This window comes from Athene cunicularia, assembly GCF_003259725.1.
Source record: "Athene cunicularia isolate RWA chromosome 20 unlocalized genomic scaffold, athCun1 chr20_part1, whole genome shotgun sequence".
In the NCBI taxonomy this organism is placed as follows: Eukaryota; Metazoa; Chordata; class Aves; order Strigiformes; family Strigidae; genus Athene; species Athene cunicularia.
Window position 1 is genome coordinate 12,547,927 of NW_020799125.1, and position 17,972 is coordinate 12,565,898.

At 59.0% G+C, this 17,972-nt stretch overlaps 1 protein-coding gene across 3 annotated transcripts in view; it reads left to right on the forward strand.

Moving 5' to 3' along the window:
• The first annotated feature begins 6 nt into the window (after positions 1–6).
• The window catches only part of SOGA1 (suppressor of glucose, autophagy associated 1), a 24,981-nt gene continuing 7,015 nt past the window's right edge, over positions 7–17,972 (forward strand). For 2 of the 3 annotated variants that reach the window (XM_026862059.1, XM_026862060.1), the window contains exons 1-5: positions 7–149; positions 8,379–8,603; positions 10,177–10,335; positions 12,989–13,051; positions 15,921–17,153. In XM_026862059.1, coding sequence (XP_026717860.1) covers positions 18–149; positions 8,379–8,603; positions 10,177–10,335; positions 12,989–13,051; positions 15,921–17,153 — 1,812 coding nt within the window. In that variant the 5' untranslated portion in view covers positions 7–17. Of the gene's footprint in view, positions 150–8,259; positions 8,301–8,378; positions 8,604–10,176; positions 10,336–12,988; positions 13,052–15,920; positions 17,154–17,972 lie in introns of those variants that run through there. The other variant, XM_026862061.1, reaches the window with a different exon arrangement.

Consider the following 17,972-nt stretch of genomic DNA (forward strand, 5'->3'; position numbering starts at 1 on the left):
AGCCCTCGGCCGCCTCCATGGCCAGCAGCCGCCTGCAGCTCAGCACCTCGCTCGCCTTCTCCGACCTCACCGAGGAGCTGCTGGACGCCAGCACCGACGGGCTGCTCCGTGAGCTGGAGGACCTGCGCTCTGAGAACGACTATCTCAAGGTGGGCACAGCGGCGTGGCATCCCCGGGCACGGCTCGGCGTGGCACCGCATCCCGGGGCAGTAGCGGGGCACAGCGTGGCACCCAGCACATGTGTTGGCAAGGCTCAGCATCCCTGGCCGTAGAGTCGTTCACCGTCCCTGGCATGGCATGGCATGGCTCGGCACGGCACAGCATCCCTGGCTGTAGCATGGCACGGCGTGGCATCCCAGGACAAGGGTCAGCATGGCTTAGCATCCCTGGGCACAATGCAGCATTCCAGGACAAGGGTTGTCACGGTGTGGCATCCCTGGGCATGGCTCAGCGTGACACAACGTCCCTGGGCAATAACATGACACAGTGTGGCATCCCAGGCCCTGGGTCAGTAGGGATTAGCATCCCTGCACACAACGCAGCATCCCAGGGCATGGCGTGGCACGGTGCGGCATCCCTGGGCATGGAGTGGCTCAGTATGGCACAGCATCCCTGGGCAATAGCACAGCTCAGCACCCCCAGGTACAGCGTGGCACAGCGCAGCATCCCTGTGCATGGCTGTGCGTAGGGCACAGCTCAACTCGGCTCAGCCTACCATGATATCACTGAGCGTAGCCTGGCCTGGCTCAGCTGGGCAGCACAGCATGGCATGGATGTGTGCAGGGATTGGCATGGCTCAGCCCAGCACAGCATCACTGAACATGGCCTGGTACGGTTTAGCTGGGCTCAGCTCAGTGTAGCATGGCCCAGCTGGGGATGGATTGGCATGCTATGACTGGGCTTGGCTAAGCTCAGCACAGTGTGCCACGGCTGGATGTATGGCACGGCTTGCCTAAGCCTGGCATGGCCCAACTGGACATAGAGCAAAGCTCAGCTTGGCACAGCATGTCCTGGCTGGGCCCAAGACCTGGCCTGTCTCAGCACAGCAAGGCCCAGCTGGGCATGGTCCAGCATGGTGTGGTATGGCTGGGCACTGCTTGGCTCAGCATAACGTGGCATGCTTTGGCACAGGGCGCGCATTGGTGCAGTGTGGGCCAGCTTAGCCTGGCATGACCCAGCTGAGCATGGCCAGCCCTGGCATGGCATAGACGGGTGCAGCATGGCCAAGCCTAACATGGCCCCAGCTTGGCATGGGTAGGCAAGGCACAGCTCAGCGTGGCACAGCTGTGCTCAGCCCAGCTTGGCATGGTTAAGCATGGCACAGTTTGGCTCAGCCTGGTTTGGCATCCTGGGACACAATATGGTACGACCTGACCTCACACAGTTGGGCACAGCTCGGCCTGGCACAGGATGGGGAGCTCACCACTGCCCTCTGTGCCTGCTGACACTGCCAAACCCAGGGGAGATTTTCCACCTTCCATCTTTCCACCGCTTCCTGTGCTCCCCAGGGCCTTTTTCCGGGCGTGCAGCGTGGCTGCCAGGTTCAGGGTGCATGGTGAAGTCAGGGCAGATGTGCTGCATGGGGACAGGGGCACAGAGCGTTCTGCCTCCCATTACACATCAACCTGATGCACCTTGGCACAGACACCCACCAGGTGCCATGGCCCAGTGGACTGCAGGCGTTTTGCACCCTCTGTTCTTCTTCAGGGTGGAGCTGTGGATGAGATGCTTGTGCAGTCACCTGCTGGGGGGCTCAGGGGTAGGTACGGCGTCTCGCCGGCTGCTCTTCGGATGTCACAGGTTGGAAATTGGGCCAGCTCTCAACCACTGGTGCCAAAGTTTGTAAATACGTCGGGTTCATAGCTAGGAGGTGGGAGCTAGGTGTTGGGTGATGCGCTCAAAGATGCTCGATCAGGCCCTTTGTCCATTAGCAAAGCCCTGGTTCACAGCTGGTGTCCCAAACTCCTGCCAGAATTAGCAGCAAGAGCTTAAGGGCTTTGATTTACTGAGAGCTGGAAAAATACAGATGAGGCCCCTCTAGTTTCCAAGAACACGTGTGCAAACGCTGCTGTTCCTGCAGACTGAGCAATTGGTTCCTCCATTTCCACGTGATCTTCCCGAGAAGCTGCAGGCGTGTGGGGTGTGAGTATTTTACCTGCCATGAGGGGTGGCAACCGAAATCCTCTGACCAGGAGCAGCAGGGAGAGTGGAGAGCTGCCAGAGGTATGCACCAAGAAGCGCTGTGGGGATGCTGGTGGCATCCTCCCTTCATCGCCACAACGTCCTCTATGTGCATTCATGGCAGTGCACGAGTCCCTCTGCTCACACCTCCCTGGCACGTGCATCCTGCTTATAGCCATGTTTTGGTGTTGCAGCTTGCTTCTCCTGACACTTGAGCAGGTTCTCCCAACACTTGAGCAGGAGGCTCGAGAGTGGTACCCTGGATCCAGCTGGGCAGAAGCCACAGCCAGACACACACATCCCTTGTGCTCCAAAAAAAGATGGAAGATTTGCCCTGTTTCTCCAGCAGGGAGTGGAAGGCTGTGCTGGGCTGCAGCAGTGTGTTGGCTTGTGTCACCTCCGCTAAAAATTTGGGGATTTGAGGCCTTACAACAAAAATAAAGCCCTAACCTAAGTGGTCAGCATCACCCACCCTGCCATGCAGCCCAGGTCAGAGAGCAGCATGCAGGGACCCTGTGGAGGTGGCCCCTGGCCTCGGCAACTCCCCTCCCTTGCGTATGGATGAATCAGACTTATCAGAGGTGACTTATTTCCTAGGACTCACCCAAATTGCTGCAAATGAATGTGGGGTTTTTTATTTATTCATCAGAGCCAGCTAAAACCTGGTGTGTTTTTAAAGAGAAACGAGGGGTTTTGTGGGTGGGAGGGTTCTGGCAGCGTTTTGGCATGGGCCAGACGTGCGTGGTGCTACTACACCCGTGTGATGCACGCTGGAATTTGGAGCTTCCCAGCAGAGCACATCGCAGCCCTCTGTAGCAGTGCCAACTCACGTTGCATCTTTCCTCAGCTGCCATAATAAAATGTACATATTTAAGTACGCTTCACCCATTTCTCTTTGCAACGCAGATTTGTGCAAGGCTCTGCCTTCCTCCTGCTCTGGGTGTACCGGGTAGGCTGGTGTCTCCTCTTGTCCCTGCTCTTGGGTGTGTGCACCTGCTGTGACCCCCCATTTATGGGCTATTTCAAGCGTTTCCCCAAAAAGGGTTGTTTCTCGCCTGCGGGTTGGCAACCCAGCAAGGGAGGAGGCATCTCGGGTGTCCTCACCCCGTCTCGCTGTTGCTGAGCCGTGCGATGGAGAGCAGCTCCTGGCCCTGCTCAGCGGGCTGGAAGATGTGAGATGCGATACGGCAGCAGCTGTAGAGGGAAAGGCAGACAAAGAGTGGGCACGGGAGAGGGTTTGGAGCGAGGAGAGGGGATGCCTGCAAACCCTCTCCTCTCCATGGGAAGGGGCTTAGGCGGAAGCCACGTAACGCTGGCAGTGCAGTCCTGCCTGTGCCCTCCTGCTGCTTGCCCCGTGTCGCCCTGCGTCCCTCGGGGTTTGTGCATGTTTTCCAGCTCTGTGCAGAAACACATAGGGTGGATGGGTGCCTTGTTTCCTCCAAGGCAGCTGGGGACTGGTGCATGCCACCAGTGAGGGCTCTCTGAGAGCATCCTGCAGGGGCACTGGGGGCTGCGTAGGGGACCTGGAGGTTGCGTTGGGGCATCCTGGTTGGCACTGGGTACCAGCTCTGCTGCTGCTCAGATCCTGCCCAGCCCCGGGCAGGGACCGTGCCTGGGGGTCCGGTAACCGCAGGCAGAGCCGGGGCACAGGGCTCTGCCGTGTGTCACCCCACCAGCAGCCACCCTGGGCCTTTGCAGTCTCTTGCCTTTTGGGATTGCTGCACGACATGGGTTGGGCTGCAGAGATCCCCCAGCTGTTTGCCTGTTAATTTATGGGGGCAGGTGTAAAGCTGAGAAATGTTGATTTTTCCTTCGCTGACGTGCCGTGCTCTCTGCCAAGCAGGAGCTGGTGTGCTTGGCCCGGGGCAGCGTTCAGCGCGCAGGCTGCTGCACCGAGCTCCAGCATGACATGGAGGGAAGGATGGCTGATGTTTACTGTCAGAGCTGGGCTAGAGCTGCTGTTAACGCATCCAAGGAAGCCCCTGTGTGTGGCACACAGGTGTGCCTTACCCATCCTTCGACCCATTGCACCCCAGCCTGGGCTCAGGGTGAGCTGCATTTGCTGGGATCCCCTTGCTGGCAGGGAACATGCCTAGGCACCTGGGGCAATTTCTTTTAGAAATCCCCTCTGATTTTATTTTTTCCCTAGCAGATTCTAGCATAATTCCCTCTTCTGTCTGGCGGGGGCTCAGAGTTAATTGAAAGCTGCTGCTTTTGTCCTGTAATCTCAGAGGAAGCGGTGCTTGTTGCTCCTGGATGGTAATCCCTGGTTTTGCACGGGGGATTGCAGGCTCTCCCGCAGGCACACCCGCTGCCAGCGCGGCCCTGAGCTCCGCACAAAGGCATCGATGCAAAACCTACAGGCAGCTTCCACCCTTTCTCCTCCTAAGCATCTTGTGCTGAGGTTTGGGGGTGCGGATGGAGGCTGTGAATGCAGGCAGGGCTGTGTGCCCTGGAGAGCTGCCTGTCCCCCGCGGGCAGGCGGCTGCTGCTTGGCTGCGCCCCAGAGCCTGGGGCTGCCAAAGCTGAGGGTGTATGTGCTGTCAGCAGCACAACAGCCAGCCATGTCATTATTTGCATGATCCTGTTTTGTATCCATTGGTGCTTTCTGCTTCTAAAAGATAGTGGATCCTGCTGAGGAGCTGCCAGCACTGCACAGCGCGAGTCCCCTGGTCTGGTCTGAGCTTGCTGCATTCTTGGAGGTGCTTAAAGCAGTATGTAACTCCCCTTGGGCAGGAGGTCCAAGGGTTTAACTCTGCTGCTACAACCTGTGAGGGATTTCATCTGCATTTTGAGGTGTGCTCTGCCATCCCCACTGGTCCCCCTCCTGCCATGCCATCATTCAGAGCCATCACTCTAAAACTCAGCCCCTTCCAGGTCTTGCCCTTCCTGGGGGAGCTGATGTCCTGCAAGCAGATGTATGGACACCGCTGTAGCTGTTACCTTCTCCTGCTCAGAAAATGAATGGGTTTTTTTTCTAAGCTGGAACCAGGCAGTTTGCATCCCACCTTACTGCTTCTTAGTTTCTTTTAATAATCTCCCCAGGGAGAGACAATGTCTCTGAGGTTTGCTCGGTGAAGCTTGAAGGTGTATGTTGTCTCTCAGGTTTCTCCATCAGGCGTAGCCTGGCTCCTCCAAAGATAAGTGGGGTATTTGCTTGTGCACGTTGTTGTCCCTTATGCATTGCAAAGTCTCCGTGCACTGCAGATCCCCAGTGTCTTTTCCAAGAGAAGTGAGTTCTGGCATAAAAACCCATGAAAACTTTGCTGTTACAGAAATGGGGTGAGCAGGGATGCAGCAGCAGATGAACAGATAATCCCAGAGGATGGAGGTGGAGAGCAGCCCTTGGGTATGGTCATGGTGGAAGGAAGTCATTTATCTCATCCTCAGTGTTGCCCACCTTATCTCTTTTTCACCTGTTATTTAGGGTTGCTTATGGTGCTTCGTGCTCACAACACCAGCCCCGAATTTGGGAAGTTTCTAGGATGTTTCTCTCCGCTCCTGGCTCTGCTCTCCCCTTTATCTAACTGGATCTTTTTTGCTTTGAATTTGCAAAGATGGGCATCAACTCCAGAAAAGGTGCAGATGCGAAGGGTGAGGTTCAGTGGCCATCACGGGCCCCCGAAGTGCTCAGGGGGCCTCCATGCACCCTGTGTGCTGCCTCCAGGCACCGCGGGGCTCTTCTGCCCGCAGTCTGGCCACAGAGGCAGTCAGGTTTGCCGCCCTAAGCTCTCTTCCAGTTTGCTGGCATTTTTTTTGCTCTCTGATCCTAATCCAGTTATTATGTCTTAGCGGCACGGCTTGCCTCCGAGGGGCAAGCTCAGAGAGACAAGAGCTTCCAGGCTTTGGCCACTCAAAGGGTTTATTGGCCTTACAGGGTGCGGGTGGATTCCTGCTACTGGAGCGAAGGGAGGCACCACTTTCTTGGCCCCTCCCCAGTGCCAGCCCTGCTGCAACCCTCCCCCAGCCCTGCTCCCCGGGGGAGCACCCTGCGAAGGAGCAGCTCAGGGCAGTGCCACCAGGCCTTGCCCAGGCAGCAGCTCGTGCTGGACATGGCCTCCCCTTAAACTAAGGGTTGCTACAACCCAAGGTATAAACAAGCAGGAGCTCTTAGCATGGCAAGCCCAGGCTTCCTTCCAGCAAATGTAAGGTTTGGTTGGGTTTTCTCCAAGGTCCCGGCTCCCTGCCCTGCCTGGCTGCTTGCTGCCACATGGCAAACGGGAGCTGGTGTGGTGAGCGCTGGAGCAGGATGCAGGCATCCCTTTATTTCTTTGTAATTCTATTCAAGCCACGATTCATATGAATTTGGTGGTGAAAAGTTGTTTTCCACCACCCCTTTGCAGAGTGCCTGCTCACCTGCAATGCATAATGCATTTTTTCCCATGAAAGCTCCCAAGGACTAGATCCCATAAACCAGCTCCCCGGGCTGGTTTGGCTTGCAGGAGTTTTGCTGGTGTCCCCATGGCTGTGGCACTGCCGTGTGGGGTGGGCAGTGCTGGCGGTGGGTTTCCATCAGGTTCATCACCCCATGGTGCATCACAGATGATGCCGGGGCTGGCCAGCAGCACGTGCGGTTCATCCCTGGGGGTTTCATAACTGAGGTGTTGGGGGGTGTTTCTGAAATGTGCCTGCAGTGATGCCTCTTCACGGGACAGTCTCTGGCTGTCCCTGGAGCAGCTCAGCCAGGTGTCCCTGTGACACCCCGCTGCCCATCTCTGTGCCTCGGGGCTGTTTCTGCCCAGCTCTTGTGCTCAGGACCCCCCAGCATGAAGCAGAGCAGCGAAGGGCAGCAGGACACTGGTGGCTGTGGTGCCACCAGCCTCCAGCAGCCTGGGCTGGGAGATAATCCGGGATTGTCTAATTGACGTTCCTTATTTGTCATGTAGTGTTTAAAGCCAACAGTGAGCGACTGTGACTTGTCCCCACAGCTGCCGCCCCCCCTCCCCGGGCTCAGCTTCGCCTTTCGGGGGAATTCTTGCAGCTGGGGCTTTGTCCGGGCCGGGCGAGTGTGGCGGTGAGTGTGCCAGCGCCTGGCAGAGCCAGCACGGTGCTGCTGTCCCAGGCTGTGGGTCACTGTGACGGGTGGTGTCGGGGGCAGAGGGATCCTGTCCCCTTCTGCTTGGAGTGAATGGGGGATGTGCCTCCCCATTGCCTGTGCCTGGTCCTCATCTCGTCCCTCCCTGGGCTGTGCCGCCGTGCAAGGCAGCAGCATGAGCCCCTCACCTCGCAAGTGGCAGTTGCAGCGATGGAAGGGGGGGGGGGCGTTTTGGCAGGAAAACAGCTGCTTGATCCCCTCCCAGGAGCGTGCCAGGTCCACCAGGTCTTGTTGAGGAGAACAGCCGGTGCAACGGCTGGAGCATTTGCTTGGAAGATTTGAGTTGAGATTATACTTGTGGGGATGTGAAAAGAGATTTGGGCAGCGCCGCCTGTGTGGGTCCCCAGGGACTAGAGGGGACGGTCTCTGAGCATCACCGGTGCCATAGCTCTCTGCTGGATGGAGAGGTGGCACTGGGGCTGTGGCTGTTGCAGGGGATCCCACAGCAGTTGTGGAGGAGGCTTTGTGTTGCCGCTGGTGCCAGCAGGATGTCACCCCTGGCCCTGCTGTGACAGTGACGATTCAGCCCCACGACAGAGGCTCTGCTGAGCAGGGACATTTGTCACCCTGAGAGCTGATAAGACCAGGAGGGGGTAGAAGGGGGGACCCAGCTCAACAATTGCTGCTTGGTGGCAAAACAAGGGGCAGCCCCTGATCCCCAGCACTGGTGGCATCTTGCTCATGTCCCTGCGTTGCCTTCCCTGTCTTTGCCTGCCATCTCCTCCTTCCCTCGCCTGCCTCCCTGACACATCTTTTCCAAAGACGACCTACATTTTTCTCGCCGCGGCTGCTGCCTGTGCTGCTCCTGCAGCTCCACTCCCTCCCCCACCTTCCTCTTTCTTTTACCGCAAATATTTATAGGCGCCCATGTTGGCTGTCCCCCCCTCCCCAGGCGGCTGGCTCAGCAGTGGGTGATGGTGCCCAGCTGACTCTGAGCCCTTTTCCTGCAAGGATGGGGCTTGACCCAGGGGGTTTGAAGTCTGTGAAAATGGCTCATGGGATGGAGGAGGGCAGGGGAGCTATGGTAAGGAGGTGTCCCAGGGGGAGAAAAGAGAAAAGCAATCTGGGGGGTCTGTTCCCTCTAATGCTCCTCTCCCTGCAGGATGAGATTGAGGAGCTGCGTGCCGAGATGCTGGAGATGAGGGATGTCTACATGGAGGAGGACGTCTACCAGCTGCAGGAGCTCCGGCAGCAGCTGGACCAGGCCAGCAAGACCTGCCGCATCCTGCAGTACCGGCTGCGCAAGGCCGAGCGCCGCAGCCTGCGCGTGGCACAGACAGGCCAGGTGGATGGTGAGCTCATCCACAGCCTCGAGCAGGACGTCAAGGTGAGGCTGGGAGCATGACATCTCCTCCTGACAGTCCCCAGGTCCCCCAAAGTGGTTTTTGGTGGACAGGGTTGCTGGTGAGGTGGGTGGTTGGGGTGCAGGGAGCTCTGTGGAGTTGTGCTGTTTATGGGGTCATTAATGGGGGCATCACGATTCCCCACTAGTGGTGGTGATGGGAGAAGTGGGGAGCAGTGCTTTCAGCTCACAGGTGTTTTGGGGTGATCCTGGGGGTGGAGTGGGCCAGTATTGACTGAGGATGGGAGTCTCACAGTGCTATATGTGAGGTTCATCCTGTGCAGGCTGGATCCCAGCCTGACCGTGTGCCCCAGAATCAAGCTCCCTTATCCTGCACCGATGGGGACAGGACGGGGCCACTGCCATGGGCTGGAGCCACACGAGTGGGCAGGGAGAGGGAGCATGGGGACCAGGACCCTGGGGACCTGGGAGCCGCTCCTCTCGGCCCTCAGGGAAACCTTGCAGAGCCCCAGGCATTGTGGCAGGCGGGCTGGGGCAGGGACAAGGGGATTTCTGTGGGGTGACATTGCCTGGCCCCCCGCCAGCCGCTGGCCCTCGAGGAGCCACCGGTGCCGGTGAGTGTTTGCTGAGGGCTCTTGCTGACGGGCTCTTGCTGACACGGTGGCTGCCAGGAGTGGGTGCGGTGGCAGCCAGGGATGGCTCAGGGGGGATGGGCAACAGCTCGAGGAGTTAACGTAACGTTTTTTGAGCAGAAAACAGCTGATCCCAGAGCTGAGATGTGCCACAAGTGCAGGGCTGTGAACCCACCTTGCCCTGTCTGTCCTTGCCAGCAGCCCAGGCCCCTACCCAAACTGCCTGGCAGCCACAGCTTGGGGTGCTGCTGCAAAAAATGCCCCCCTCCAGCATCTTCCTTTCCCTGGGAAAGACAGCACAGCCCAACACCATGGCCTGAGCCCCCCAGCCCTGCAGCGGGGCTTGCTGCTGCCTCCACAGCACTGATACCCTGGGGCTGGGCAGGGGACCAGGAGGACTGGGGACAATTTTTCCCTTTTATGCAGGTGCAGGAGCTGAGGCTTCATGCTGTTAAGCTCCCTTTATGCCAGGGGCTGTTCCCATGCAAGGATCTGGAGAGGGGGGCTCCAAGGCCATGCCTAGGATGGACAGAGACACTCTTCACCCCGGGGGCAGCTGCCTTTTTTGCTGTAATGTGATGCAGCATCTCGCCTTTCTCCCAGCCAGCACAGCTGCTGCCTGCAGTGAGAGGCTGCCTGCTCTGGTGCTGCTCACTGGCTTTTCGAGCCTCAGGGGGGCTTTTCCAGCCTCATGGTGTGGGAAAAATGTATGAAGAGGTGACAAGCATCCTGCAGCATTGTGTTAGAGTTGGGGAAGGCAAGGTTTGGCCAGGGACTGGGGACACTGTGCAGTCTTGCAACCGTTGAGGGGACACACACAGGGGCCAGGGTGTCACCCAGTATGGTGTCTGCTCTAAAGGGCCTCTATAACAGCCCGGTGATCTCTGCATGAGGACGGTAGGTGCCCAGGCACTGCGCCCACATGCACCGCACCCAGCCTGATGACAGCCCCGTTGTGTCCCCAGGTGGCCAAGGACGTCTCTGTGCGGCTCCACAATGAGCTGGAGGCAGTGGAGAAGAAGAGAATCAGGTTGGAGGAGGAGAACGAGGACCTGCGCCAGCGGCTCATTGAGACAGAGCTGGCCAAGCAGGTGGTGCAGAATGAGATGGACAAGCTCCGAGAGGTGAGGGGGAATCGGGAGGCGTCCCAAGGCTTTGCCCGTAGCAGGTGTCCTGTCCTTGCACCACAGGATCCCCCATCCCTGTTCACACTGCTGAAACCCAAACCATGCTGCAAATGCTTGTGAAACCCGAGCAGTGCCTGCCCTTGGCGAGGCGTGATTCATCCCACCCTGTGAGCACAGCGTGGCTCTACCCCATCCCAAGGGGGCTATGGGACCTCACACGTGACATGCCCCCTGCACTAGAACTGCTTTATGTGTTCTCAGCCACTGGCTCAGCCCAGCCACCTGGGCCGTGCCCAACTCCCACTGGCGAAAGCTTTGTGGGATGTGTGGGGTCCCTGTCACAGTGCTCGGTGCTGGCCGTATCCTGAGTGCATGCTGCTAGTTTGAAGTGGGCTGAGCTGTGGGTCTGCGTGGCCGTGATGTCCCGGCTGTGTCTTGGCGGTGCTGCAGAGCACAATCCCATCTGTGGAAGCCGTGTGCCATGTGTGTACCCAGACACACAGGTCCAGGGTGCTCTGGGCCATGCTGGGTTTGGGACTAGCTCCTGGCCAGGACCACTGTCATCCTCGGTGACAAGAAAGGCATCCTGGTGACAGCATGAGTTTGTGATCTATCGCAGCACTTGTAACCCACTTCCCTACTGCCCAGGATGCCTCTAGTCCCCAGGGAGCCTCGGGAAGCATCACTGACTGAGCCGTCAGGGCAGCACAGGGGGGGGATGTGCCATGGCAGAGCTTGGGCCCTGCTCCCACCGAGGACGGGGACACAGCGCAGGGAGGTCTGTCTCTGTCCCCAGCCATGCTCCCCTGCATGGCAGGGCAGGGAGCCAGCACACAGCTCGGCGTGTCCACAGCCAGCTCCAGTTAACGCTGGGGCCAGCTCCTGGCGAGCAGCAGGACACGGCTGCAGTTGCACCCGTCCCCTCTGCAGCCACCTTCTCGTGGGGTGGCATGGAGCAGCGTCACCCCAGGTGGAGTGTCTTGTCCCTCTGCTGCACAGCCTCCGCTAACAGGCGTGAAATGGGTTTCCCTGCAGCCAGCGAGTGCGCACTGAATAACAAATGGCAGCAGCGGGAGCTGAGCTCTCACGCTTGAAAAACAGGCAGAGAAAATGGTTGCGTGGTCAGTGCGCAGGGAGACCTGAGCGCCAGCTGCTGCCTTGCCCTGGCAAAAGAGTGTGGGGCAGGATACAGCCCCTCTCTGCAGCTGCCTGAGCCCAGAGGGGACACTGCCTGCTGGCAGGAGACCTGGTACAGCTTGGAGCACAGCTCCCTGAGCCTGGGGATGGCGTGTCCCCAGGCTAGCAAGGGCATTGGGGTTACTCTCTGATTGCAGAGCGCTAATTAGACAAACAGTGAGTTAACAGCCCTCCTCCGCCTCCTCCCTCCCGCTGGAGGGCACAGAGCATGGCAGAGCTTGTTAGCAGCCAAACCGACTGCATGGAGCGGAGGCTGTGCAGGGCTGGGCTCACCCCTCAGGGATGATTATTTCTCCCTTCCAAGGGTTTCTCCCATAATTGGATAATTGTCTGGATGGGCAGAACAGAAAGGCGCATGCGTTTGCCCCTCTGGCTCTACCCCTCTGTGGCATCTCCTGGGGCAGAGGAGAAGAGTGGGACCGGTCCGGGTACCCCATGCCAAGCCTGCTACATCGAGCCTGGCCATGACGAGCCCCTTAGGCACGGCCACCCCAAGGGCTGTGCCCAGGGTGGAGCGATGACAGCTGCTGTCTGGCCCCAGGGTGCTGTGCCTGGGGCCAGGTGATGCCCTTCGCCAGCCCCGGTCCCCAGCGCAGTGGGGGTGAGAGATGCCGACGTGGCACAGCCAGCCCCCGGGAGAGGCTCTGCAGCAGCAGCAGCTCCCACGATGGTCGTGGCCTTAATAGGAAAGCCTGGAGCCCGGCACCTTGGCACAGGCGCAGCTTACATTTCACAGCTGCTTTCTTTGGCTGCTGGGCCTCAGCGCCAGCTTGGAAATAGGTCCAGGGCGGCCACATGGATCAGCTCATGGGGGGCTGCCTGGGTGTTCCTGAAGGAAACCCCCAGCTCCCCTTCCCAGAACACTGGCCCTGCTCTGGGTACCTGCTTTTTTACCCCCTTCCAGTCTCCCTTATGGCTCTGTCTGGCCTCCCTGTCTCCCAGCTGTCCTCGCTAGCCTGGGGGTCGTCTCTTGTGTCCCCAGAGACCCCAAGGGCACAGCCAGCATCGTCCTGCTGAGGAGCTCTCCCCATGGCTGAGAAACCAGGATGTTTCCCTTGCTTGGGGAAGAGGCAATGGGGAACGTCATCATTTTACTGCTCCCACACTGGGATGCTCTGAGAGCCATCCCTTTGCCTGGGGGTTGGATTCCCTGCTCCATCCAGCCTGACAGAACCGTGACTCAGCCTCTCCACGGCTCATTTCCTGCTCGATCCTACTCTCTCACTGCTCACTTGCCTGCAGGGGGAATTTCTAGCCAAACCTCATGATACAGTGCTTGCCAGCCCATCTCCCCGAAAGCAAAGGGCCTCAGCCCACTGGGGTTCTGGTGTTTTTATAGGGTTCACAAGTGGCTGGAGAAGTCAGCATCGATGCCCACCCACGCTGGGTCTGTCTGTCCATGCAGGGGTGCTGTGCCATCACTGTGGGTCACAGCTCTCTCTTCTCTCTGCAGAATTCCCTGAAGAAGCGGGGGTCTCGCTCCATCGGGAAGACTGAGAAGAAACCGTCTGTGCAGGTATCAGCGCCAGTGTGTCTGGGGCATGCCACGGTGACCCACCAGCACCCCAGGTCATGGTGCCAGCTGGAGTCTATGCCTGGCCCAGAAGTAAATCTGGTCATGGCAGTGCTATCCCCTCCCTTGCAGGGCTGTTCTGCCTTTCAGAGACCCTGCATAAGGGAGGGATTTATGTGCTGGGCCATCCTCATTGTCCTCAACCCCTCCCTTGTCTCATTTATCAATGGAGCATCAGTGGCCAGCGGGTGGCTTTAACCCTTTCCATTGACTTTGGCTTTTACATTGCAAAGCTGCTTCTTCTCTTGTGTTGTGGCTGTTACAGCCTGGGACCCTCCTGCCTGTGCCAGTGGCTGTCCTCAAGGGTGGCCCGGGAGCCCCGTGGGGTTTGGGGAGCTGAGGGTCCCTGTGGGGATCAGCTCGAGGCTGCGCTGTCCCTGCCCCATGCCAGGCTGCTGGGGCAGCACAGGCGAGGGGGGATTTGCCGGCGGCAGCAGGATTTCAGCTGTCACTTGCTGTTGGGCTGAGCTGCTGTGACTTGCTAATGCTGTTACCACGGCTCGGAGTGGCAGAGCTGCTGTTGCAGGAATGCAAGTGTATTAATACTGGAAAAATCCTCTTTCAAAGGTGGAAGACCTGAAAGGTTTATTTTGGGAAGTAGTTCTGCTCCCCCAAAGCTGGGGCAGGGAGAGAGACCCTGTAAAGCCACTCCTGCCACATGCTGCTGAGAGCATCTCACAGTGGGGACCCTCTGCACCCCGAGGGTTTCTGGGTGACCTGTGTCATTGCTAGCACAACCCACTCTGTGCAGTCATGCGATGGAGATCCCCAGGCCCTCAAAGACTTTCCCTTTTGGTCTTTTATTTATAATTTACTTTTAACTTCATCCTTAAGAGCCCTTTCAGGCCAGCTGATGGTCCCAGAGTCCTGCCCCCCATTTCCCCAAAGAGCAGGCCATAGCTTTGCACCTACACCCAGCTGCACCTCAAGCCAAGGGAGCTGTCTGGGAACCGCTTTGTCACCCCCTTCCAAAACTGAAATACAGCCCCTCCCCTGCCTCCTTCCGGGGCAGGAAACAAACCCCAGACTGGGCTGCAGTAAAACTCCCCCATCTGCTTCCCACACCCCCGCGGAGCCAAGGCCCCTCAGCCTGGAGATGTGGGGCTGGATGCGGCCCCAGCTCTGCAGTGGAACCGATGCTCGGGGAAGGAGCCGGTGATGGAAAGCAAACCCTGAGCTTCCTCGAGTGCAAATGCCCCTGGACGTGGCCCCCTGCCTCCCTCTGCCCACGGTGCTTCTTCTCCAGAGCAGCTGTGGCCCAGTGGCCCTGCGGGCACAGATGCTCATGACTCATCAGTGGCTTCCTGGGCCCCTTTCCTGCCCGGCTGCGGTGGGCGAGAATCAGCACTCACTGAAAATGGACCAGGGGGGGACAGAGTCAATCCTGAGCTCTGCCCCAGACCCCAGGAGCACTCGAAGTGGTCTTGGGGACATGTGTGTCCCTCCAGCAATGCCAAGGGGCAGAGGGACACACCGGGCTGCTGCTTTTTTTTTTCCCTAGAAAAACAGGAACTGAGGTCATGTCTGCCCCGCCGGGGAGAGCGGCCTGCGCCAGCCCTCCCCTAATCTTTGCGACTAATTAGGGGGGGCACAGCTTTACTGGCCTTAGTGAGGCTGTGTCTGTGCATGAGCATGGAAGAGCAGCAGGGTGGTTCCTGTGCTCACAGCAGGGTGTTTGGGGTATAAAACATCATCCCAAACTCATGGGACCTCCCCCCATCACCCCTGGCCTCTATATGAGCAGCCTGTGAAGTTTGCAGAGTAAATAGCTGCTGCAGGATTTGGGGTTTGTGAGCATGGGCACAGCTGGGGGGCTGGGGGGCCAGGAGCACACAAAATGGGGGACAGTTGGTTTTTACCAGCCAAGGAAACAGGAGAGGGGATGAGTTCAGCCAGGCAGAGGGCTGCCGGGGCCAGTAGCCACCCAGCCAAAGGGCTCGACCACCTCCAGCACCCACCCAGGGCTCCAGCGGGTGTCATGGGGCCAAGGTCACAGCCCGGCAGGTCCCCTCCTGGCGGTCAGAGCTCGGAGCACTCGAGTGACCCCACGGCACGGGAAACTGTGAGCTGGACGTCAGGAAATCCTGGTCCTCCATCCAAAAAGCTTTTGAAAGCAGAGAAACAGTCTGCCTGGGCAAATAGCCGAGATCCTAGCTGTTAAATTTTAAAAAAAAACACATGGAGAAACAGCCCCAAGAAGCACAGGGGCTTGGGAAGTGATCAGCAGGCTGATGTGGGGGGTTTGCCTGTGTTTTCTGTCCTCTGGCAAGGTGGTGGCAACAAGGATTGGTGCTGGGCAAGTGCTGGGACTTTGGGAGGTTTCCAGACAAAACCAGCACTTCTCCACCCCGTGATGGAGCGTTTGGGGCTGAGCGGGAGGAGCAGAGCCCGGGTGGGGGGGGTGCAGAGGCAGCAGCACTAGTTGTTTCAGCGTTTGCCAGCTTTCAGGAGGAAACCTTGTTGCTGGCTTCTATTTTGCTCTGTGGAGTCTGAGAGCTTTCCCTCCCTCTCCTGCCCATGGTGGATTGGCTGCAGCGGGGCTGGGCTCAGGCCCTGCATACCCGGCAGCACTTGATGTCCTTCCTGGGGCCAGAGCCATGAGTCTCCTTGCCTGGGCATCCTGCCCTGTCTCTGGGCTCTCCCTGAAAGCCTTCAGGATGGATCTCATTATTTTTCCCCCTCGTGAGCGGGGCATGCAGCTCCCCCGGGCTCACAGGGATGGGTGGGTAGGTAGCACGTCCCCGGGGCTTGCTCAGAGCCACCGTGGCAGCTGGGAGCACATTTCTAACGCCCGTGCCCCCTCGGTTCCCAGGAGGACAGTGCGGACCTGAAGTGCCAGCTGCATTTTGCCAAGGAGGAGTCAGCCCTGATGTGCAAGAAGCTGACCAAACTGGCCAAGGAGAACGACAGCATGAAGGAGGAGCTGCTGAAGTACCGGTCCCTGTACGGGGACCTCGACAGCTCCCTCTCTGTGGAGGAGCTGGCCGACTCTCCCCATTCCCGCGAGGCCGAGCTGAAGGTCCACCTCAAGCTGGTGGAGGAGGAAGCCAACATCCTCAGCCGGAGGATAGTGGAGCTGGAGGTGGAAAACCGTGGGCTGCGGGCAGAGATGGACGACATGAAGGGCCAGGGGGACAGAGACTTGCCCGGGCAGGACGTGCGGTTCCTGGCGGGCATCTCGGGCTGCGGGGATGCAGGGGACACGGTGGCGGAGCTGCGTCGGCACCTGCAGTTCGTGGAGGAGGAGGCCGAGCTGCTGAGGCGCTCACTGCTGGAGCTGGAGGACCAGAACAAGCTCCTCCTGAATGAGCTTACCAAGTACAAGTCAGACCACGAGCTGGACGTGACGCTGTCAGAGGACAGCTGCTCAGTGGTCAGCGAGCCCTCGCAGGAAGAGCTGGCCACGGCCAAGGTGCAGATCAGCGAGCTGAGTGGCAAGGTGAAGAAGCTGCAGTATGAGAACCGTGTGCTGCTCTCCAACCTCCAGCGCTGCGACCTGGCCTCCTGCCAGACCACCCGGCCCATGCTGGAGACTGATGCCGAGGCCGGTGACTCGGCCCAGTGCATCCCAACCACCGGCTGGAGGGATGGGATGGGCAGCAGCGAAGCCGACAGTCAGGACAGGGTGCCTGGTGGTGGGAAGGTGCCTGATGGTCCTGCCAAGCTGCTTAAGCCCAAGGACCTGGAGACCTTGCAGGGCATCCGAGACCAGGCGGCGCTCGTCAGCAAAGCGATCGATGTCTTGATTTCGGATGCCAATGGCTTCACCTCTGGGCTGAAGGCTTGCTTGGACAACGAGTGCGTGGGGGGGCTGCTGGGTGAGGCGGTGGGTAGTGGTGGCGAGAGCCCCAGCGATGCCAAGCTGATGAATGTGCTCCTCATGCGGCTGGGCGTACTCCAGCAGGACCTGGGCTGCTTCGCGAGGAAGGTGGACCACCTCACTGGCGGCCTCAAGGAGCACACAGACTCTTTCCCCTTCTCCAGCCCCAGCAGCCATGACGCCACCAAAGAAGGGCTGCAAAAGGAGCATGCCTCCGACTTCCAGGTACGGGCTTCTTCCCACATCCCCCGCAGCAGCTGCCGCTTTATTTGCTGCCCTGTTTCCGCCCGCTTTAAACAGCGCAAACCCCAATCCCCCACGTAACCTCCCTCCTGCCTCTCCAGAGCAAACCCCACACTAACACCTTGCTGCATGCCAGTGGCACCGGGGACAAGGTAGGACTCTGCTCCAACAGTGTGCCCAGGGCAGGAGGTTGTGAGCATCCTGGCGCATCCCAGCATGGGCTGGTCGTGCCGAGGCTGCCCTGCCCATGGCCAGGGGCCCTTGGGTGTGATCCCACCTTAGCAGGGGTCAGCAATTCAGCTGCTCTCCCCCAGCTTGGCCAAGCATCCCCAGCTTGGAAACTCCTTCTTATTGGAGATGAACTGGGTGGCAGAAGAGCAGCCTGCAGCCTCCTGAAAGCAGCCCAAATTGCAGGGACCCCGGTTGTGAGAAGCCTCAGTCCCCAGTGGTACCCAGGCAGGGTAATTTGGAGAGCAAAGGCCCCAGGGCAAATCTGTATCCAATGGAGAGAACCTTTGGAGCAGTGGAAAGCAGCGCATGCCCTGCCACCCTCCTCCTCTCCAGGGGCCCAGGTCATGCCAGGGACCAGGGATGTCAGTGGTGGTTGGGGCTGTGGGCACAAGCCCCTCTCTGGAGCACACTCGCTTGTTCAGAGTCCTATTTTTCTGCATGTGATCCCACCAGCCCCAGGTCCCAGTCTCCCCCAGTCACTGCATGGCACCGTAACTGGTGTTTGCACATTTTTTCCCTCTTTCTCTCTTTTTTCCCCTTTCCCCAAACAATCCAGGCCACGTGTCTCCT